Source organism: Sparus aurata, chromosome 23 (genome assembly GCF_900880675.1).
Source record: "Sparus aurata chromosome 23, fSpaAur1.1, whole genome shotgun sequence".
Taxonomy (NCBI): Eukaryota; Metazoa; Chordata; class Actinopteri; order Spariformes; family Sparidae; genus Sparus; species Sparus aurata.
The window spans coordinates 1,551,860-1,576,128 of record NC_044209.1 but is presented as its reverse complement, the minus strand read 5'-3'; the positions used below and the strand labels follow the sequence as shown (position 1 = coordinate 1,576,128).

Sequence of the window (24,269 nt, the reverse complement as noted above, 5' to 3'; positions counted from 1 at the left end):
TGCCTTCTGTTCATGTTTTGTACTGAGTGTTTTATTTGCGGACCCACTGCTGCTGTAACAAAATAATTTCCCAGTCTGGGATCATTAAAGTAATTCTATCTATCTATATGCTGGCGCAGAAGCCTAACCAAAGTTGAAAATGTCTCCATAAGAATGAATGTGAAAAAAGTAATGGTTATCACTAAAATATTTATATATTGAGCCACAGGAGACATTGCTGAACTCTGTGATGTCTTTTTTTTTATTTCTGGAGAGTGAAAAATCGGGACGCCAGAGCGAGAGACAAAACAGGTACTGTCTGCTCTCCTGCAGAAATTTAGGCTCAAAATTAACATTGCAGCTTATGGGGGAGTTGTTGGAGTGCTTGTAACTCTGGGGCTTCCACATTCAAAACTGTAGCCCCCAATTTCCACTGGATACGTGTCCGCTGCGTTGCAGCTCCGATCCGGTTTTGCTCCGCCGTCCGCCAATCCCCACCGGTTGCGGATTGAGTCCGCCACGGTGCAGTACGGTAGACAGCTGGCTCACGAGGCAGAGGAGTTCCCGCGATAATCACATGATCACTCACGACCGCAGTTATTGGTCTGTGTTATTAAAAACAACAACACAAAGTGTTCCCGACCGAAGGATCAGCAGAAGAGCTTGTGTTTGTCTCTTTTGTGAGATGTGCTGGTGTCAACACAGAGTGTTTTATTTTGAAAGGTAACCGGATGCTGTTTGTTATTTTGGCACTTGACTTCCTGTCTGCTCTGTGCTAAATTCAGCTGAATTGCTGCACCGTGCTCCGGCATCCGCCAGATATAGAAGTCCTGCGTATCTGTGCCGGAGGGCTCCGGACTGCCGGAGCTGGGACGGAGCAGATACGCAGCGCAGCGGACCTGGTGGGGATTGACACATTGACTAAAGTGAAACGTATTTGCTCCGCTGGCGTGGCGGAGACGCAACGCAGCGGAGACGTATCCAGTGGAAATTGGGGGTAAGTCCTACATCTGAAATAAGACCTTCAGCTGAAAGCCAACAAGATTTCTTACATTTCTATGCATATATTGTCTATGTGAAGTAAAAGATGTGGGATCCAAATCAAGCTGCAGAGAATTTTCTTCTCCAGTTCTTCCAGCTGCTCTCCACTGTAGCTATGATGTCACACATTCTAGCTCACGCAATACACACCCATTATAAAATCACAAGACGGCCTAAAAATCCTTAAAACTAAAACTGTGATGATTTGAAAACCGTAAAAGATTTTTAAAAACTGAATACATGCCCAATAGTTTGAGGTCTTCTGACTCTTTAAAAGTGGGAATTGTGTCTGTAGCTCAAAGTATGAGGGACAAGGATAGGTTGAAAGTAGATGAGTTTTGAAGAAGATTTGAAGATTTCCCCATTTAATTCCATTCACAGTAATTAGACTGCCACCAGAGCGCCACCTATGGGCCGATTTGCACCAAATTTTGCACAAACCCTCATCGGGCCATGGAACACAATTGGGAAAAGTGTTGCGGTAATCGGAAAACACTTTTGCATTGAAAATAGCGCCACCTGCTGGAAATTTTTGGTGTGTGAGTCACAGGGGCCATTCTTTAGCACCTCTATGAATTTCATTTCCATAAGTGTTATGGTGTGGGCACAGGGCCAATTATTAAATTAGACGGCCACCAGAGCGCCACCTAGTGGCGGATCGGTAAACCCTTCGTCAGCTGTCCTCAGGAGGGCACTGACAATAAATGTATTAAGTTTCCTGTTAATCCGATGAACCGTTGTGGAGATATAAAATACTTCAATTTAGAGAGCGCCACCTTTGGGTCATCGCCTAAAATTTTGCACAGGGCCTCAGGGGCTCATGGGGAAGTAGTAACCTGAGTTTCATGTCAATAGACCACACCAATGTGGAAATATGCAACACTTCCTGTTTTGAACCAGATCTGCAGGAAGTTATTTAATAACTTTAAAATTAATTGTCCTATTAAAAGTCTTTCAATACCTTTTTTGTCAGGAGGGTCCACAGATGCTGTGTGCCAGGTTTTGTGCAAATCGGTCAAATTGCCTGGGAGGAGTTCGAAAAAAGTAGGTTTTGACATTTTGAGAATTAGCAAAAAATGTGGCCTATACCACAAGACTCAGCACAATTCACTGAACGCGTGGATATAAGGTTTTTGAATGTGCGACAAAGTATATGGGAGTTATTAGCCAAAACGCACTTTCCTTAATAACAGCGCCACCTAGTGGTGGAAATTCAGGACGACAATAGATTATAAAATGTTTCGCCAGGTGTTACTTATATTCTAAGTTTGGTGAGTTTTAGGGTATGTTCAAGGCAGTGAAAAATGTGATCATTTGGGACAAAGAAAAAAAAAAAATAATTAAAAAAATAATAATAAAGAATCATTTGGAAAACAATAGGGTCCTTGCAGGTTCTCTGCTCGTGCCCTAATAATAATAATAATCATTAGAAAAACAATAGGGACCTTGCAGGTTCCCTGCTCGGGCCCTAATAATCATTGTAAAAATAATAGGGTCCTTGCAGGTTCCCTGCTCGGGCCCTAATAAATAATAATCCTCAGAAAAACAATAGGGACCTCACAGGTCTACCTGCTCGGGCCCTAATAATAATAATAATAATCATTAGAAAAACAATAGGGACCTTGCAGGTCTACCTGCTCGGGCCCTAATAATAATAATAATCATTAGAAAAACAATAGGGACCTTGCAGGTTCCCTGCTCGGGCCCTAATAAATAATAATCCTTAGAAAAACAATAGGGACCTCGCAGGTCTACCCGCTCTGGCCCTAATAATAATAATAATCATTTGAAAAACAATAGAGACCTTGCAGGTTCCCTGCTCGGGCCCTAATAATCATTGTAAAAACAATAGGGTCCTTGCAGGTTCCCTTCTCGGGCCCTAATAAATAATAATCCTTAGAAAAACAATAGGGACCTCGCAGGTCTTCCTGCTCTGGCCCTAATAATAATAATAATCATTAGAAAAACAATAGGGACCTTGCAGGTTCCCTGCTCGGGCCCTAATAATCATTTGAAAAACAATAGGGACCTTGCAGGTTCCCTGCTCGGGCCCTAATAATAATCATTTGAAAAACAATAGGGTCCTTGCAGGTTCCCTGCTCGGGCCCTAATAAGAATAATTTTTTCAATTACAATAGGGACCTCACAGGTCTTTGACCTGCTCGGGCCCTAATGATATTAATATTAAAAACATATCAGCTATGAGGACATGATGTTTACTTGCTGCCTAATATATCCCAGCCACTGACGGGTGTCATGGTAACAAGATAATGAGTTATTCACTTTATCTGTCAGTGGTCATAATGTTATGGCTGATTGGTATAGAACATCTTTCGAAATATCTTAAATATATTTAGGAGTTGAACTTAAAACAACTAGAATAATATAACCAGCCAATGCATATAAGAATTTCTTTGTTGTAAACATGGCCAGCTACTACGGTCATTGTAGACCTAGTATTTAATAGCCAGATGGTTTTATACACAATGTTACCTGCTGTTACTTCCATCAATCTGGGATTCTAATTTGTTATTCAGAATTATTTTTCATTAACACATTAATCAAAATCCATAAATAATATCGACCCTAAATATCATGCAGTCCCAGAAACTGGACAGAAAATGAAAATGAACATCTACACCAAAAGCAGTCAAGTAAATGTGTATGAGATTCTCTATAAAGTCTTTCCCTGGAACAATTTGTGACTATTTGTAATGGGGCCTATGATGGCAAAACATCTTACACCTATGTAATTTATGAGAACATACACATTTGCAACCATAACTAGGTACGTCATTCTCCTCTTTTTACTAGCTTGTAACTGCAAGAAGTGTTTTTCCTGCACAGCAAATACTTTCTTTGCATTTTGCATTTTCCAAAATGCTGATCCTGTATAGAAAATAGTCCATTAATTGTGCAAATGGCATGACATGTCTCAGGAGAAAGTTTTGGTTTCAAGAAACCACTGGACAATAACTCCTAATACAAATAAGTTAATTTGAAGCTTACATAAAAAGTATGCTGGACTTATACGTACAATTTCACATTTCTTTCTAATAAAAAATACGAAGCGTTCAGCTATACCTCTGGTTCCTTCCGAGTCCAAGATTTTGTTTCCCTGGCCGTCAGTGAGGATGCATGAATCCTCTTGTTCAAGGATATCATTGACTTTGCTGAGGATGCCCATAACAGAAGCCTCAAATTCTGAAAAATGCACAGTCAGCATTTTGCTTGTCTCCAAGTTGCCATCCACAAGTTCAGCGATGAAGATGTTCCTGAATATTGATATATAAAAAGACTTTAATTTTACTCATTTTACATTGTTTAGGCCTTATTCCTATAATACAGCCATATTCATAATACAGCCTAGGGCTGGGCGATATGGCCTCAAATCAATATCACGATATATTGAGCAACTCACCTCGATAACGATAAATGAACGATAAGTAAATTCTAAGCTTCTCGCTTCTCGCTTTTTTTATTTCTTCGAATTGAATCACGTGGTTGTACTGCAGGTGGTGGAAGAGGTTGGATGTAAATAAATAAACATTTTGAGGACTTTAGAATCAGAATCTAAGACATGAGACAAAATAGTAGAGAAGTTGACATTGCTGCTTAATAATATGTTAACCTCTTGAGCATTAGAGAAGTTTTTTTACCACTATTTTCTTTATCATTATATATTTTTGATAGACACAGAATCTGTTTCAGAAGTCAGAGGGTCACATGACATGGAAGCTATTGAGAAAAAAAATCAAGATTTCTGCATATTAATATTCATATAAAATAGAGGAAGCACTAAAGTACAATAAGCATAGCTGTGTCTCATTCATCCAGTTTACTAATACAATCTGCTGCTGGAGTCACTGGGCCCCATGTCATGGAAGATATTGAAAGAACTGCAATTATTTTGTATTAATATATTTATGCTAAGTAATTTGATGACAGTCCCTAAATCAGTTTCCAGCGATTCAGTGCCATGTTCTGGGAGGTGAGCTTACCGTCCTCCTGCTGCTCACACTGGGTGAACCTCAGTAAAGTCGCGGCTGGACCCGAGTAGAGCTTAGAATCAAGCCCGACCCGAGCCCGTGCACGTTGTGTCCGAGCCCGGCCCGACACACTGACTGTAATTATGAGCCAGAGACCGATTTAAACCCGACAACTGTTTAATACGTGGGCTGTTATAACTGACGTTCTCGACTACAGTTGCGAGTTGTTTGAACTACAGAAATCTTAATGAATAATGCAACAAGTGCCGCACTTAATGCACTCGACAAAGCCGACAAATGTTATTATCACGGCCCACGACTTGTTTAAAATGGGTCCACACCTCCGACTTTCCTCCAAACTTGTTCAAAGTTAATTCTACTGTTTTTATTTTTTCCTTTACATCTTCATGCTCCATGTTGCACTTAAGCTACACAATCAGTGATGCCGGTAACGCGTTACTAGTTTTGTCATTTTCCTTAGTAAAAAATATATATTTTTGCTTTCTTCTTGCGTCTCGGGGAGTGACGTCACGTACGCGAGAAGTCACGTTTTCCAGCATGAGGACACTCACGTGTCAGACCACGCAGACACACAAATGCAAACAACAATGGAGGGAGGAGAGAGATGCGCGTTTTCTAGCTGGAAATACAGTCATTATTTTGAGTGAATAAAAAACAAAACACAAATGTTTGATCAATGGACCGGCCCAGCCGAAGACAGTGGCCTGTTGCAGCCTTTGAACGCAGCATCATTACACAAACTGTCAGCGTCTCACAGCGAGAGTGGGTTCACTTGATTACTAACCTGGCATAGCTGGTGTTGCATCAGCGGGCGGAGTTTGCCATCAAATTGATGTAAAATAAGCACATCAGTATATTTCGGGGTAGATTAATCAAGTGGACCTAACATATCCCCTGTTCCTAGTGGATGTTATGCCTATGACACCGAATATACCGACATGGCCAAAATGACGTCGGTTATCGTCGTAAATTTCGGTATAGGTAAATTTTCGGTTTATCGCCCAGGCCTAATACAGCCTATAAAATGCATCCAGGTGAATTATAGTCCATAATAGTGGAGTAACTTGATAACATAATGTAATTTTTCTGCAGATGTATTATCAGTGTCAAATATACTAATGTCACACTTGTGAATAGTTGTTATAAGTTTTATGTAAGTCTGTATGTAGTTATGGCTAGCATAACAAGCAGATCATTGCCTTGAACACAACTGTAATCATATAACATACTCTTAACATTGGTGTGATGGTGAAAGTTTTATTTGGTCACCTTTGGAATGTTTTTGCCAGGATAGCTCTTGAAATTGCAAAAGTCCTTGCAGCAGAACCTGCAGCAGCGCTGGGTGGGCGGTGAAAGGAAAAGCGGGTAGGGTTGTGTGTTACTGGCACACTGCCGGTAGATGAGCCCTCAACGCTGATACTCTCACCGTGCACCTCGTAATGCCCCCTTACTATGAGGTCGAAAGTGCTAAAGTGGCCATCAGGCCCAGGAAATAGGGCTACGTTGCTGTCATCGGTGATGTAGAGACTGGGGCCATGTACCTTTTCAAATGTAAACAGTGAAGGAAGGGGTTTAGTTCAACGTTAGTAACGTAAGCCATAAAATAACATAGCTAACAGTTAATGTGCAATTTTACAGAATAAATAAGACTTATTTTTAGATGAAACTACAATAAGTTACCTGGAAGATCCTGCTGATTTTTTTGGTCGTCATGTCGTCTTCCTTTACAGTCACCTGTTTTGTTTCTCTGAACAAGGTGAAACTCTCCATGATTGATCCTCAATATGGTTTTGAAAGCTAATGTTAAACTTCCAAGTGCAACACACAAAGAAGACAATAACTTCCTGTTCACACAAATTGGACAAATTAAATATCAAAATCAAAATCTTTCCTCGGCCCGTTATTTCACTTCCTATTTTTGATCCGAGCAATACATCGAAAGTACAAAAAATGAAAAAAAAATTTTTGGTATCAGATTCATAGACGAATAAGGAAATAACGAACCGTTTTTTTCATTTTTTCGATTTTGGAATCTCAATTGAATATGAAAAGAACGAATAATACATGGATTCTAGGGGTAATGTAACAAATTCAATTTAATAGATTCGAACACAGAGGCACTATTCGCAAATTTGGATGTCTTACTAAGGTGCGTTATTTCCAAAATGGGGTGTTTTGCCAGACTTAAACAGCAGAGGGCGCTATTTACAATTTGGATGGTTTGCCAAAATTGTGCAGCAGAGGGTGCTGTGTCACAGATTGGATGTTTTACCAAGATTGAGCAACAGGAGGCGCCTCTCACAAATTCTTAGCCGAGTTGAGTAACAGTAGTAGAAGTCGAGAGGAGGGACTTCTTAGCTCCACCCCCCCTATTTGACGAGGTTTGGCTCAGTGGTGGTTTGACCACTGAAGGGGTAACTTCTTAAGCTTGTAATAGTTGCAGCAGCAGAATTTCACTTCTCACACAACAGTAGCTTTTTAGGCGTGGTGGCCATGAGCCCTTTCTTCCCACAAACAGTTTTTCAGCACTTCAGAAAACTTTCAACCAGCAATAAGCATTGCACTGATTTACTTTGGATTTCACAATTTGCCTGATAGAGGGTTTTCAGTCCTTCTTCGTACAGTCTGAAATTGTTTTTGAACAAACTTGTTTCTACAGCAACCTATCTTGATACTACAAGGAGTATCTTTGAAACCTCTGTATTAACAGTTGTGACCCTTTCTAGTTAGCTAATCTAGATCAGGACACACAAGGTTTTGAGCAAATTAAACATATCACTGGAATAGCAATTTGACCCAATGATGAAGTCACAATCCTGGCGCAGCACAGCGAGAGCGACTCATCAAAATCAATTCAATTCAGAATTGAACAGCGACACTTGTCCATGCAAATAAATCACAAATTCTGGTTCAACGCAGAATCTGTGTAGGCCTTCAAGTGATCCCAACATGCAGCGATGTTGTAGAGCTCTTTATCACTCACGGATGAGTCGCTGTTGCTAGGATACAGACCCGGCATCCTGATGCATTCATCCTCATCTCTCAGGAGATTTTAATCATGTCAGCCTCTCTTCCCACCTTACTGGCTTTGTACAGTATGTTGACTGTCCCACTAGGGAAAATAAGACACTTGACCTGCTGTATGCTAATGCCAAGGAAGCATACACTGCCACAGTCCTCCCACCTATAGGCAGATCAGATCACAACCTGGTGTACCTCCAGCCCTGCTACCATCCCTGTGTCCTGAGGCAGCCCATAACCACCAGGACATTCAGGAAGTGGACTCCAGAGGCCAGAGAGTCCCTGAGAGCCTGCTATGAGTGCACGGACTGGGATGTACTGCAGGACACTGAGGGAAACTGGGGGAACACGGACATCGACAGGGAGGTTGACTGCATTGTCAGCTACACATCTTTCTGCAGGGACATGATTGTGCCGGTGAGGGTTGTGCGCTGCTTCCCCAACACTAAGCCCTGGATCACATGTGACATCAAGGGGCTCCTGAACCAGAAGAAAGCTGCCTTCAGGGTGAATGATAGGGAGAAGCGCAAGCAGGTGCAACGGGAGCTTAAGAGGAGCCTGAAGATGGCCAAGGTGTACTATAAAAAAAAGGTGGAGAGGAAGCTGCAGCACAATGACACCAGAGAGGTGTGGAGGGGAATGAAGAACATCACCGGCTACAAACTAAAAAACAGCCAGGTTACAGCAGGTAATGTGGACAAGGCTAATGAGTTCAACCTGTTCTATAATAGGTTCGACACGGCGACCAGGGCCTGCTCGGCCTCACCATCACTCCCCTCCACCTCTCCAGCATCAGCCCCCTCCCCTACACCATCCTCCTCCTCACTGCTCCAGCCCCAACACCGCAGCAACAACTCCCATTCTTCCTAGCTCCCCTCCCTTCTTCTCGGTGGATGAGGTGAGGATGGAGCTGAGGAGACTGCGACCAGGAAAGGCTGCTGGCCCAGATGATGTCTGCCCAAGGCTGCTGAAGGTCTGTGCGGACCAACTGGCTGAGCCTCTCCAGCAGCTCTTTAACCTGAGTCTACAGGTAGGGAGGGTCCCGGTCCTGTGGAAAACATCATGTCTTGTGCCGGTTCCCAAGGCTGGATGCCCGGCCAAGCTCAACGACTACAGACCGGTGGCCCTCACGTCACACATCATGAAGACCCTGGAGCGGCTGATGTATGGCAGACCATACACGCACTTGACCCCTTGCAGTTCGGGTACCGGGAACACATCGGAGTGGATGACGCTGTCCTCTACCTGCTACATCGGGCCTACTCCTACCTAGATGAGCCGGAGAGTCAAGTGAGGATTATGTTCTTTGACTTCTCGAGCGCTTTTAACACCATCCAGCCTCTGCTGCTACGAGAGAAGCTTGGACAAATGGGAGTCGAACCTGCGCTCACATCATGGATCACTGACTATCTGACTAGAAGACCACAGTATGTCAGGTTGGGGAGCTGTGTTTCTGGTTCGGTTAAGTGCAGCACTGGGGCTCCGCAGGGGACTGTGCTGGCTCCATACCTGTTCACCCTGTACACATCGGACTTCAGCTACAACTCACAGTTCTGCCACATTCAGAAGTATTCTGATGACACAGCTATCGTGGCGTGTGTGAGGATGGGACAGGAGGCGGAGTACAGGGACCTTGCGGGACTCACTGGGGGTCGTGGTGGTGAAGAGGATGTGGACCAAGTTGTCTGACATCATGGACAATACCAACTACCCCCTCCACCACACCCTGATGGAGCAGAGCAGTAGCCACAGCGCGCGGCTAACTGCGCTGCGCTCGAGGACTGAACGCCACAGGACGTCCTTCGTCCCTACGGCCATTAGGCTGTTCAACAGTTCAGTTGTGGGCAGGGGCCGCTGACCTAGGCTCTGGTGCCAGGCCCAATCCACCCTCCCCTCCCTCACTTCTTTTATTCACATTGTTATTCTTTTATTTATTACTGATTGAAAGGCTGTCTTTTTATGGTTGTGTGTATTACCTGTCTTTTATGGTCTACGTATTATGTGTACTGTGAGCTATGGGACACATAGAATTTCCCTGAGGGGATGAATAAAGTATCTATCTATCTATCTATCTATCTATCTATCTCACAGATCTGATTACTCAGCATCCGTGCACATTAATGTCATATTAAACAGCGCGATCACAGCTCTGCAGAGTTTTATGCTCACACACAATTCAAGGTATATGTAATTAAGGATATAAAGTTAAGTATTGCATCAATGACTTGGTGGACAGCCAAACGGCATTCAAACAGCTTGGGTTTTGATTATTACAACCAATGTTTTGTCTGTACACATACATTTATTTTTTAAAGATTTTTTTGGCATAGACACCTTTATTAAGCAGTAGACAGATAGGAAATATGGGAGAGAGAGGGGGATGTGACATGCAGCAAAGGACCTCCAGCCGGAATCGAACCGGGGTCGGCTGCATTTATGGCATGCGCTCTAACCACTCGACCACCTGCGTGCCTGTACACATAAATTTAATGCAGAAAAGCGTGGTTTTAAGTGGCCTCGCACAGAAGGCACTATATAATATGTAGGAGATACACTACTTGATAATAAAGGTAATTTAACACTGGCGATAAATAACACACTCGTAGATGGGGCACCACCTCCATTGTTCAACTATTGGGATAATCCGGAAGACATTATTCCAAAATCCGACTGTACAAGTTCAATCAATTTATTCCAAATCTATATTCAATCTCCTTTTCTGCAGTAGTGATTTATTTACACGGATCCATCGATTTTCCACATCAAATTAAACTTGCACAGACATGGACATACGGTTATATATGTTTATTAACTAAATAATGCAAAGTAAATAAAATTAATCAAACAAACGACAACAAATAACAGACAATGTGGAGACTGTAAAGGGTGAAATATTGAGAGTAGATGATTTCTGAGCGATGGTGAATTTGCGTATCAGATAGTTCATTTAAAATATTACTGGAGTAATTTTTACACTACAGAACGCTATCCGAAATTCTCTTTGAGCTTATGAGATGGGAATCGAATCTTACAAATACCAACTCTGATTTCATGGGTGTGAATCCAGCTGTGCACAGAAGTTCAGCCTACTTTGTTTGTAGATGGACGGAGTCCAAAGATTTGGTCTCCTCTGATCCTTTCCAGTCCAACAGCTGGAGGATGACATTGCGTCTCGTCTCTGATGACAAAACTCCCGGTTTACAGGCCGAGCGGAGTTTTCGCTTGAGTGCGCTGTGGGCGACCGGTATAGTGGCTGGATGGTAATATCTGTTCAGCTGGAAACGCTGGCACGACTTCTTGAGCAGTCAACCACTGCACCGGCTTTAATGCTGATCAATCTCTTAATCAGGATTTCTCAGAGCGGTAGTTCTTCAGCTTCGATTCACTGGTTTAACTTCTTGTCTAAAGGTAACTGGAGGATGAAACGCTGGCTGGGCGAATCTTCCTTCGTCATTAAATACAAGAATTAGAAAAAGGCAACTTCTTTTGAGTCGGCAACGATACTTAACAATAAAAAAAAAAAAAGAAAAGATTTAAGTTTCGTTTTTGTTTGAGCTTTTCAAAATAAAGGTACTCAGAGAGAGTGTACCTTAAAACCGCGAGTGATAACTTTGAAGAAAAATTCAACACGTGGTTTAAATCTGCGGAGATCGCAAGTCACGGAGCGTGTCGCAAAAACGAAGAAAGTAAATTACGGAAATCAAAAGTAGAAACGAAGAGTAAGGTTCACGAGGTTGAGAGTTTCTGAGCGATTCACAGTTCACAGAAATCCAACATGGTTTAAAAGACATTGTTTGTATGTTTTAAAATGACATAACCGAATATCACTTAATAGGAAAAGGAAAGGTTACATGTTAAAATATATCAAACACACACACAGAGACATATGCAGCAGCAGCACTGATGGCTTATACATATTTTGTATAGTGCTTGGTTCAAAAATATATGTCAGAGGTAGATAATTATATTTATAGGCATTGATGTAAAATCAGTTAGTTTAGAAAGTTCTCTTCCAAGTATACCAGAACTTACCAAAAGGTGGCACTGTGGGTCCACCAAACATTCAGACATATTAAACCAGAATTTGTATCTTGACCAAACTTGGTCCTAGAGAGAAGTGGAAGACATCAAATGTATGACCTTCTTATGCTGGTCAAGAATATGTTATTTTGGAAAAGATGAAAACCAAGTTTAATACTTATCTAGGATTAACATGAAATCAGGGCCGTTCTGACTCCTGCTGTAGTTGGGAAAGCAACAGCTTTAAACAACAACATCGTAAATTATATTTTAGGTAAAGAGAAGACAGAACACCAGATGTTGATTCCAGACTGTTGTTATCTCTGTCACATCAAAGGTGGAACAACACAATCCAGTGACCATTCGTTCCTAATTTACAATCACCAATGCACTAGATTATCAGCACCCTTTTTTTAGAAAAACAGTTGTTATCCACTCCAGATGCAGAGTTCCTGAATCCCTGAGTGTTGAGTGTCTATCAACCTGAGGAAGAAAGCTTTCAAGTGTTATGAGAAGGGGGGTGGAGGAGTGAATGGTGACTCCATTTATGAGTCCAGCAGACAGGCTCTTCCTGCAGACCCAGTTTTATGGCTATACCAAATGGTCTCATCTTCTTGCTGGGGCAAAAGTGTGACAAAGGGGGGCCTTCTAGACCCTTCTGATGGGGGAGCAGGGCAGTAGGTGAAAGTTGAATCATCAGTAAAAACAGGCCTTTGGATAAAGGTGAATAAAGACCGGACATGTTCCTACACACTTGTTAAATATTATAATTGGATGTACTGTCATATTTACGATATTTATATTTGTATTTTGTGTTGCACCCTTAAAAAATGACGGGCTGGAGACACATTCTTCTGCTTTTGCTGAACATTTATTAACATTGTCCGGTTCAAAAGTCAAGCACAACAGCCTGGCCTCACTACTGCTCTACGGCTTCCACACACACCGCTTCTTCGTGTCTTTTTTTTCTCTTAAAGGGATAGTGCTCCGTTCTTAAAGGGCAAGTACACCATCTTTCTCACAGGTTAGTATTAACAAATTATGTTTGTAACCATGTTAATAAAAACACCATGAATTAATTAAAGCACTTACTTAGACATATGTCTTAACTGAACATGACTGGATATAAAATCAACAAGAAGTACAGAATATTATTTCAGTGTGCTACATTTCTATTTAGTCTACAAAAATGGGGGTCATGCTATGCAGGGTCGAGGTAAAGTCTAAAATGTTGAGTTTTGAGTCCACTGTCCTGATATTGGTCAGGAGTTCATTCCGCACCACTGAGATGCCAAAACAGAGAAGAGTCGTGACTGCTGAATGAGCTTTGTGTGCTCTCAGCGATGGGGGTACCAGACAGCAAACTGATGTAGAACAGCAAAGTGCTCTCGCTGGGGCGTGTGGTCTGACCAGTGTTTGGCGGTAGACGGGCGCAGTTCCAATGACGGCCTTGAAGTCCAGCACCATTGTCTTGAATCGGATGTGGGCGGAAACAGGAAGCAAGGGAGGTCACGGAGGAGGGGGGGTCACAAAGAATTTGGGAAGATTGTAAACGAGGCGCGCTGCAGCATTTTGGATGCGCTGCAATGGTTTAGTCACAGAGGCTGAGAGTCCAGCCACGAGGGAGTTGCAGTAGTCCAGGCAGGAGATGACCAGCGCTTGGACCAGGAGTTGCATCATGTCTTTTGTGAGGAAAGTCCGGATGTGGAGGGCAAATCTGCAGGATGGTGGACACAGCAGCGATCTTGGGGGCGTAGGACATTGCGTCATCGAGGATTACGACGAAGGCGATACCGTGAAATCTTCGAAAGTGACTGACAGGTCCATGTGAGGGCAGTATTTCCCTGGGATGAAGAGGGGTTCAGTTTTGCTAAGGTTGAGTTTGAGGTGATGCACAGTCGCTCAGACCCTGTCTGCCAAACATTCTGAGGTGCGCGTCGCAATGTGGGTGCTGGAGGAGGATGGAGGTAAAGAGAGGAACAGTTGGGTGTCGTCAGCATAACAGTGTTAGGAGAATCCATGCTATGTGATTGCAGAGACTAGTGATCTAGTGTATAGTGAAAACAGAAGTGGCCCTAATACTGAACTTGAGGGACACCAGTTTCAAGAAAGCAGGGTTTGAACAAGGAGCTGTTCCATGTGACCAGAAAGGTGCGATTTGTCAGGTATGATGTGAACCAGGTTAGAGCAGAGTCAGCAATGCCAAGTTCAGCCAGAGTGGAAAGGCTGTGGCGGCACCAAGCAACTTAGTCACCGTGAGGAGGGATGTCTGAGTGGAGTGACCAGTCCTGAAGCCTGACGGATCAAGGTCAAGGAGGTCGTTTTCTGAAAAATAGGAGGGCAGTTGGTTGTAGATTGTGCATTTCAGGGTTTTCCAGGGGAATGAAAGAAGAGATACAGGTCTGTAGTTTCTGATGTCAGCTCAGTCTAGGGTGGGTTTTTTTAGGAGTGGCTTTACTGTGGCTATCTTGAAAGGAGCTGGAAATTATTCCGCAGCTTCTCTGGGGGGATGTTGAAGTCACCCAGGACGACGAGTGGTGTGCCATCGTCAGGGGAGCAGCTTCGGAGGGCATCCATCTCATCAAATAAGTCATGGCGACGACCGGGAGTGCGATAGATCACCGCAATATTGAGTTTGAAAGGAAGTGTGACAGAGACTGCGTGGAATTCAAAAGCAGATCTGGGTAGGTGGTCATGGGGAAGGACCTGGTCGGACAACACGGGGGAGAGGAGGAGGCCAGTTCCTCCTCATCGACCTGTTTGTCTTGGTGAGTGTGAAAAGGAGTAAGCAGATGAGAGGGCAACTGGAGTGGCAGTGTTTTCTGGGGTGATCCAAGTCTCCGTAAGGGCCAGGAAGTGGAGAGTCTGCAGGGAGGCACAGGCTGAAATGGTGTCTGCCTTCTTGACTGCAGACTGGCAGTTCCATAGCCCCCCTAGTACTTTAAGCTCAGTACTGGTGGAGAATGTCGGATAACAGAGATTGGCTTACAGCCCCGAGCAACGTGTCTCCAGTGAAATTCTTCTCCGGTTTGATGTCCTGAGTGCGATTGGGTAGAGTCCATGACCTCAATCGGACGTGGACATCGAGTTACTTTGACTCCCTAAGTCTTTATTTGACTGTCATGATGCTGCAGCTGGCGCTGTAGTGATTTATCTCGTGCAGGCTTAGCTCCGCCCTTCAATCAAGCCTAGTGGTCACAGCTGACTGGGCGAAACTGCCTGTTAACACTCAGTTTCAACAGTTTTACAACAATTCAGCTAACCTTCCTCACAGAATGCGTAACACCAGATCTACAATTTCCTCTTACTAACCAGCAGTAATTTCACAGCCTTTCTTTCCTGGACAAAGTGTATCTCAACAGGTGAGCACTGGCTGCTACTTATATGCTGACTTGGCTTTGCCCTGCAATCAAGCCTATTGTTCACAGTTGACTTGGGTGAAACTGCCTGTTAACACTTAGTTTCTATAGTTTCACAACAATTTACCCAAAAAGTATCTAGACAAGATTACAGTTAACCTTCCCCACAGAATGCCTAACACTACTAAACAACCTCGTCAAAGCTACAAAACATAACGATTCTAGCCCATTTTCTTAGTAGACTTACAGTATTATCAAAGTCATTAGTTATGTCTGTCGCTAAGCACAATAATACTCATACCTCATGAAAAACAAAACGGAGAACCTACTTTTGAGATCAAAAAGGTGCATGTTTTTTCCCCTGTATATGATGTTTATTTTTTTAATACTAAAAAACAATGAAACATTGAAATTGTAAGCTTTACAGGTCAGACATAGTATTATGAGTTTTCTGAAATTGTATGTTTAAATATACAAATGATGCATTGTCTCATTAAATATGTGCTAATTTGCATACATTTCCAGAACATAAATCCAAGCATTGGATGAAGCCAGGTTCAAAATTCTTGTTTCATTTGCGTACTTGCGTATGGACATGTGTGGTGTCCATACGCAGCTCACCGAGCTTTGTGCCGCTCTGCAGTCGAGATTATAGAGGCAATTCCGAAGTACAAAGCGACGCACCACAGACGTCTGCAAAATGGACCGAATTCAGACATAAGGCTGGCAGTTACCTACAGCTCCGAGGCGGCAGACAGACACTTCACGGTGCTGCAGGATTTTGGGCTTCTAGAGAGCTTCCCGTTGTTGTGTGGGCAGATTATGCTTTGTACATAGTTGTGGTGTGTTTGTGTTAATAAAGCTCTTTCTTTGAATAAACAGCATCTTCCTGGCATTTTCCTTTCCTCAATAAATTCATTCATGTCTTTGATGATATTATAAATGAATAATAAATAAATATATATATATATATATATATATATATATATACATATATATATATATATATATATATATATACATATATATATACATATATATATACATATATATATATGCATATATATATATATATATATATGCTATATATATATATGTATATATATATAATATATATATATGTATATATATATAATATATATATGTATATATATATATATATATATATATATATATATATCTACACATATATATATATATATGTATATATATGTATATGTATATATATGTATATGTATATATATGTATGTATATGTATATGTATATATATGTATATATATATATATATGGGTGGGGTTTACATTTATAATGACCCCGGGTGACCAATAGTGACAGATCTGCCAACCTATCACAAGTGATTTTTCGTGTTTAAAAGTATTGGTTTCATCCAATACTGAGTGAGGAAATTCAAGCTAGGCCACACATTCTCTGGCCAGGCGTGGTCTCGCTGCTATTCATATGCAAATTAGAGCCGTTCGCACCTCGGCAAGCTCCACTGACGTCATGGTTAGTTTCCGACAATTTTCGGCACAGACGAACGCCACGTTCACAGCCAGTAAATTGTCGTTAACTGCTTAAGGAGATTTCCGGACGTTTACCGGGCCGAAAATCCCACTTTTCATGCAGTGATCCACACATACAGTAGCTGTCACTAAAGAGACATGGCTGGGCAGCGAGACCTGTTGCGTGGAGGAAGCTACCTTTGGGGGGGCCAACCACACTGGGAGAGATCCCGGTCCAAGGCCGCAGGGAGCACCGCCACAGAGACCACCCCAACCCGGGCAGACAGGAGGCCCTACACCAAGGTGCAGAGCCCTCTAGTCACCCTGGCCAGAACTGTCCACGGGACAGCACACCCCGCGGCCATACCAGAGACCACTCCCAGTCTGGCAGTCCCCCATGATACAAAAAATTATTATCTTAATGTAAGTAATCAACTGGGGAAGTTCCATGGTGATATATATTATTTTGATATATATTAAATTGTCCCTGTTCTTCACCTGTAGTGTCTCCCCTTAATTAGCTAATTATGCTAATTACGCAAATTGCCCAACATGCAACTTTTAGCAACCAAGCTTAATCTCATCTGCTAAACCCATAGTTTACATATTTATATATAGTCCACCGCCGAAGAAATATTTCACACAATAAATGCCTGACAATCCAATAGCCGTCAAGGTTATTTTACACTCTTTGAACAGTAACTACATGGTCATGAATATGCAGGTTAGATCATCATGAAGAAACATTTTGACCATCATATTATCAGCACATTACAAATTATGTTATGTATTTTTGTTGTGACAGCTGCTGCTCAAAATGTATGCTAGCCAATCAATGAGCCAATTTCTTAGCCCTTAAAGATTCATAACAGATGGATGAGATGAAAAACTAAATATTGACTTTTGTGGCATTGACTGATAATGATGCATAATGTTTGGGGCCAGGAGATCCTAGACACTTCTCTCTCCCTAATCTATCTCTGAAGTGGTTATCGTTTAGGTGCATCCAGGCCAGCTGACAGTCTTGCCTGGGCCCAGGACAAGATAATATTAGATGGGCCCCCGCGCCCAAATCTCTCCTTTTCCCTTGCTCTTCCTATCCTCTGCTCTTCCTATCCTCTGCTCTTCCTATCCTCTGCTCTGGCTGAAATTAAATGTGAGGGTAACACTTTATTTGAATGGGGGTGAATAAGACTGTCATAACACTGTCATAATCGTGACATGACACCTGTCATGAACATTAATGAATACTTATGACAATTGTCGTTAAGTGTCATTCGGTAAATTATGTCACCTTTGATGCAAAGTTGACATTGTTTGAGATGTCTTTGTTATGACAACTTGACATAAGCCAAGACAACATACCCTGTCATAAACATGACACAGTAGACCTCACTGTCAAACTTTAAAAAACTATTTAGCTTTATATGATAACATGACATTAAACTGTCATATGTGGTTCATTTTGACATTAGCTGTCACAAGACCATTATGATTGTGTCCTAAACATTGTGCCTTTCATTATGATGTCATTAAGTGTAACTACACTGCCAAATGAGTTTGTAACTGTCATATACAATTAGAACCTGTCATTAAGTGTAATTATATAGTTAAATCAGGTTATAACAGTGTCATGACTGCTTTCTATGAATTCAAGTAAAGTGGAACAATTTGAACCTTTCATTAAGATGTCATGAAGTGTAATTACATAGTTAAATCAGGTTATAACAGTGTCATGACTGTTTTCTATGAATTCAAGTAAAGTGGAACAATTTGAACCTTTCATTAAGGTGTCATTAAGTGTAATTATAATGTCAAATGATTTAAATACCTTAACAAAAGCAACAGACAAGTCAAGAGATTTTTCCTTCATGTATTTCAACACAAAACATAAAAAAAACATTATTGTTGCATTACTGTTGCATTATTCGTATTATTTCTCCTCAAACAGAGGGTTCCAACATATACTTTGTATGTATAAACAGAATAACTTGTTTAACATAAACAAGTTCAATGAACAGTCTTAAGTGTATTTATACATTATTGGGAGGAGTTTTCCTCTTTTTTTCTTTGCTGTGATGGTTTCAGCCATCTCCTCTGTTATAGCCCCCCTGCACCGCTCTGCAAATGCTGACATCTTCTCATCTCCTGGGAGCAGGTCCTTGAAGGTGTCTGGAAATGTGATCGCTAGCTCAACAATTACAGCTGTTCTCGCAATTGTGTTGCGGTCAACATTAAGTTTGGCAAAGGCCTTTTTCATGGATCCAGACTTGTTGAATATGTGGAGGGCATTCTTGTAGCGGCGGATAACTCCATCCTTTGTGGTCACTTCACAAGACAACAGAAAAACAAACAAAAAAAGTCATCTTTTTTCAGGCATGCATTGGCATTGTTGATCTGGCACCCTATAGGTCCTGTAGTACTAGCAGATGAGAAAGGATCCTACTTATCATACTGCTGGTTTACTGTGCATCCTCCTTCTAGGCTGGTTATATTAGATTTAGCTCCTTAACTACCTGCCTCTGTGGGCAGCAATATCTGCCATCACCAGCATGGAAGGAGGACGCCAAGCAAGTAACGTCCTTTCTTACCTGCCTCAGAAGCTGTACCAAACATAACCAGCTTGGGTAGAGGATGCACAGTGATCCAACATGGTACAGTAAGTAGACTTTTTTCTTATCTGTTTCAGAGGCTAAATATCTAACAAAACCAGAGAAGACCACAGAATAACCTGTGGATAACGAGAAAGCTGTAGAGATCTAAATCATTGATTTTTAGAGAGAATACTAAAATATAACATTAAAGTGGGACATGGATATAACATAGCAACTCTTAGGTCCCATCTAATTATTATTAACTAAGCCCATGGTGGTAGTACAAATATAAACCATAGAAGGGAGTTAAGTAACGGTCAACTTTAGGGTGGTTATAAAGATGATCAAAGATGATCACGTGGGAAAACGTTTTTGGAAGGGCTTGGGAAAATAGTATTTCCAATCAAGTGGACATCCCAGGTGTGTTACAATGATGCAATAATTATTATTAATTGTAAATAATAAACTATCCTTGCACTCCAGAAAACCCAGCCTATTTCAATTTCTCCCCCATGACTTCCCTGAATATCTAGTACTGCATGAATAATGTTAATTGTAGTACATTTGTACCTTTCCCAGTAGATGCAGGCATGCTGGGTTGTCCCTTCATTTGGGAAAGTAGGAAGTCCTTGTCATTTTTCAGATCCCTGTTGGCCTCCTCCAGGTATTTAATGCAGTCCTCAAGGTGTTCAATCTTCTGTCGATCCATCTTGGCTTGTTGTTTAAGTTTGGCCAACTCCAATGCCCCTGTTGGAGACACTGGAACAGGGCCATTGATCATTCTACTTTATGTTTATTATTGAGGTCAGTGAATGGTGGTGGAGTACTGGAGTGCATTATGTTGAGCTGCGTTCCCTATATTTATGTATAATTCTGTAACATACATTACATTCATTGCACTCCAGTACACCAGCACAATACTCCCAATGCTCTTGTACATATAGATCAAACATATAGATATAGTTTTTTACATGTAGAAAATGAGAACATTAGAAATAGTATGTGCCACAATCAACCAAAGGACTATGAATAAACAGAGTGAACACAGGTTGGAAATCTGCTGCCAAAGTGACTAGTACAATTGCCAGATTTAACAACCACAGCCAAAACTTCTGCTGCAAAGCAATTTATTTATTTACTGTGATGGTGGGAGGAGTTCATTTCAAGCCCTGCTGGCGAAAGTAGTCAAAATAATAATTAAGAAAATAACTAGACTTACTTAGTTTCTTCGGGGAACATTTGACTGACTTCTTTTTCTTTGGTGGAATAGCGACCTCTTCCACATCTCGTGTCTCGTCCTCGTTCGCCTCCTCCCTGACTTGTAGCAGGGCTTCCTCAGCTTCCTCAGCCTTCCTCACCCCACTATGCGCCCTTTTGTTGAAACGGGTTTCCATCTAGCTACAGCTGTGTAAAGCAAAGAACACCAGCACCATGTCATGGCAGCTACAATAGTTGAGGCAACTTTGGCAAACGTAATGTTGTAGTTGTTTAGAATTAGCTAGATGAAAACTGGGGGGCAAACTATAGCCTGTAGGCTGCCATAAAATACTTGAACGTAAAGGCTAACTAACTAGCATTAATTGCTGAACTAACTTTACTTAAAACGCCAAAGACTGACGTCAATTTTATCATATTCTCCCCAAATATAATAAAATAAAATTGCCCAAATTACATATTTCACTTTAGCTTACCTGAAATAGCAAACTTTGAAAGTACTTTGTTTCCTTGATACTCTTCTGTTTCCATGTGTTGCACGGGGTTGCACTCCGGTCTGTGTCTGTCGCGCAGGCGCAGAGATCTATAACTGTCATTGGACAGTCAGGTAACGTTAACGTTACGTTACACGCGCATTCAGATCAAATTCAAATTTGAACTACAACACTATTATCACTGTTACAACAACAATATTGCCAAAGCATCAAGGAAGTGTGTATAATATACATATTTGTAACGAAAAACCCAAGGATGACATAAAAGTAAAAGTAAATTTGGTCACCACAATCATACCTCTGATATCATAAACAGTGATGAAATACTAACAAATATGTTTCAGATATTTTGTACTGCATAGAGTGTATTTTTTTTTTTTTAATCTAAAAATAAAACACACTTGTGGACGTCTTTCACAAGCTTAAAGGTCCCATATTATGAAAAACTGACTTTTTCTGGTATTTGGGGTGTTATTGTGGGTCCATTGTGCTGCCACACACCTAGAAACTTTGAAAAAAGACTATCCGTGCTTTTTTGAGTGAGATACAGATTTCTAAAGGGGTCCTGCCTGCAGTTTCCAGATACACCAGTCAAAATTGCTGCGGCTGTCGACGTCAACGGCCACTTATTTGCATATGGCTACCCCACTGCCCCTCCCTTCACCGCACGGTGTCTCCACCCACCAGGTACAGCTACCGTCTGGGAGATCCGCCATTACGCTAGTGAAATCACCATGTCCAAGCTCAAGGAGAAGTGCACTGTTGTTGGTTGCAAGGACCAGCACAAAACACTTCATCGTCTCCCAGCTGCAGAGGACAAAAGAGCTGCATGGACTGAATTTATTTTTGAGAGCAATGTCCCAGCTGAAGTTGGCAAAAAACTGTTGGTGTGTGTGAACCACTTTGACGCTGACTGTTTCACCAACTTGGGCCAGTACAAGGCAGGAGTAGTCGGCAGAGTTGTACTCAAAGGAATACTTGCAGACCAAGGACATGTAAGTATACAAATAATGTGCTGTGTGTTCCTGTAGATAAGGCTGAACTCGTGCCTGATGTACTGTGTGTTTTACCATTGAGAACAAGGTATGGTTAGCTTCTCTGACCACACAAGTTAGTGCTACAGCAGAATCATTCTGTGTATTACATTTCTGATCTTGCACATTATGTAATGCGTGTCCTAGGGAAATGTCTGCATGTGCAAGTATTTGCACAAGTATTTTTGTGTTGCTGCGTGGTGTTACACGTGAGTTATCCTCATGGTAAAAACGTGACTTGAGACGTACGTGACATCACTCCCGAGACGCAAGAAGAAAGCAAGAATATATATTTTTACTAAGGAAAATGACCAAAATAATTCTAATGCACAGTGACTTGAATAAATAACTTTAATCTGATCACTTGTTTGGAAATGTTAACGCATTAGATGCAGCCTTTATTGCTTGAATTATACTGTAACAGTGCTGTCATGTGTTACTCCTATCCATATCTGGGAATTCTGTGCAGGATAATTAAACTGTGATTACTTGTTGAGAACGTTTTAAATTGTTTGTCCATTTCTTGCAATTGTTTTCATGTTTTATTGTCTTTTTACTGTTTAAGACTCTACCTGGCTGCACTGCATTACAGTGAGAAGGCTGATGGAGGACAAGCTACCACATCATCAGGAGATCCTCTTTTCAAACTGAGCTTTCCAAAGTCCAGGAAGGAAGGGAGAGTGCAGAGCCAAACCCGTGTAGACAGAGGCGACATTCCGTAAGTTTTACAATCTTTTATTTGAACCTCTCAAATTAAAATAAACATGGACACACAGGCATCACACAAAAGGTTGAACACAAACACTTAAAACCTGAATTATTTTAAGATGGTTTTCAAAATAAATAATAAGGACAATGTATAAATAAGCAGTAATTAGGAGAAATAAGAGAAACTTTACAACACTGCAGCACAAGGCTTTTTGGTTCTACTGCAATTTTCCTGTAAACATACATTTTTGTTTATTGCACTGCAGACTGAGGTGATGCACTGTTGGACCTGCTCTCGAGAAGGTTTTTCAGGACCCTGCCCCATATGTGAAAGAGGTGCTGAAACTAATAATCCCTGAAGACCTCTCGGACCACACAGACAGGCAGCACAACTCTCACTCTCCACCCCAGAGAGCCCTAGCACCAGCTTACAAAGCTTCTGTAGGCTATATTGGCTGAACACAATTCAATATAAAGTCAGCACTGAATGTTTACACCCATGGCAACTAGATACTTTTTTTTTAAATTATTTTCATATTGATATTGAAGTTAATATATAAAGTCAAACTGTTTCACTTCAGATATTTATTTTCTTATTATTATTTCATTCATGTCAACACATGTTTACAAATGTTTCTTACAATAAAACATCTTTCCTGACTGTTCTGTGTTTTCATTGTTTGATATGTAATTTTCATGGTAATAAGTAAAAGATGAACCACAAGCAATGTAAGATAGAGGAATCAGTTATGTACTTTTCATCATAACACTTTTGCGATAAATTAATAGTATTTATGTCACTAAAAGCTTACTGCACTATTCCCCTCAGACGCAAAGGTCCATAGTCTGTCTGATAAATGTTCAGTGCATTCTGCAGTGCAGATACATTCAGGCACGTTACAGGCCAGGAGGGTCCACCATGCACGATGGTGGCTCAGGAAGCTGCTGTAGTCTTCGTGTAACCTAGAAATTATGAAAGGTAAGTGAGTGACGATAGATTAGAGAAAAGAGAGACAGAAAAATGACAACCATGTTTGCCCAGTGTTCACACTTAATTGTGGTATTTCCATACAGCAGATATTCTCAGGTTATGTAGGCATTTGTACACAATTGCCACAGGAACACCTGCTTTTATGCAGAATTTTTATTATTCACTGGAAACTATAATCGCTAATCACGTCGCATTTTTTCTTTGATAATATATCTAAAGTTTATAAACCGTTGTAACTGGTAAAAAAAAACAATTCTGCTGGTAGACAGGTGATGGGGGGGCAACTGTGGCTTATTGAAAA

General features: G+C 41.3%; 1 protein-coding gene across 1 annotated transcript; it reads right to left on the bottom strand.

Annotated features, from left to right (window-relative positions):
• Positions 1-18,955: 18,955 nt before the first annotated feature.
• Positions 18,956-20,920, bottom strand: LOC115575095 (uncharacterized). The gene is made up of 3 exons (XM_030406940.1): positions 20,746-20,920; positions 20,097-20,273; positions 18,956-19,260 (listed from the first exon to the last, which is right to left on the bottom strand). The coding sequence occupies exons 1-3, from the start codon at positions 20,918-20,920 to the stop codon at positions 18,956-18,958; spliced, it is 657 nt and encodes a 218-aa protein (XP_030262800.1).
• Positions 20,921-24,269: the final 3,349 nt, after the last annotated feature.

Bases quoted from the DNA above. Each gene is read 5' to 3' on its own strand.
- LOC115575095 (XM_030406940.1), bottom strand. From the start codon at position 20,920: ATGGAAACCCGTTTCAACAAAAGGGCGCATAGTGGGGTGAGGAAGGCT. The intron at 20,274-20,745 runs GTAAGTCTAGTT...TGTCTCCAACAG, and splicing joins ATGTTCCCCGAAGAAACTAA to GGGCATTGGAGTTGGCCAAA. The intron at 19,261-20,096 runs GTACAAATGTAC...TGTCTTGTGAAG, and splicing joins GCCTGCATCTACTGGGAAAG to TGACCACAAAGGATGGAGTT.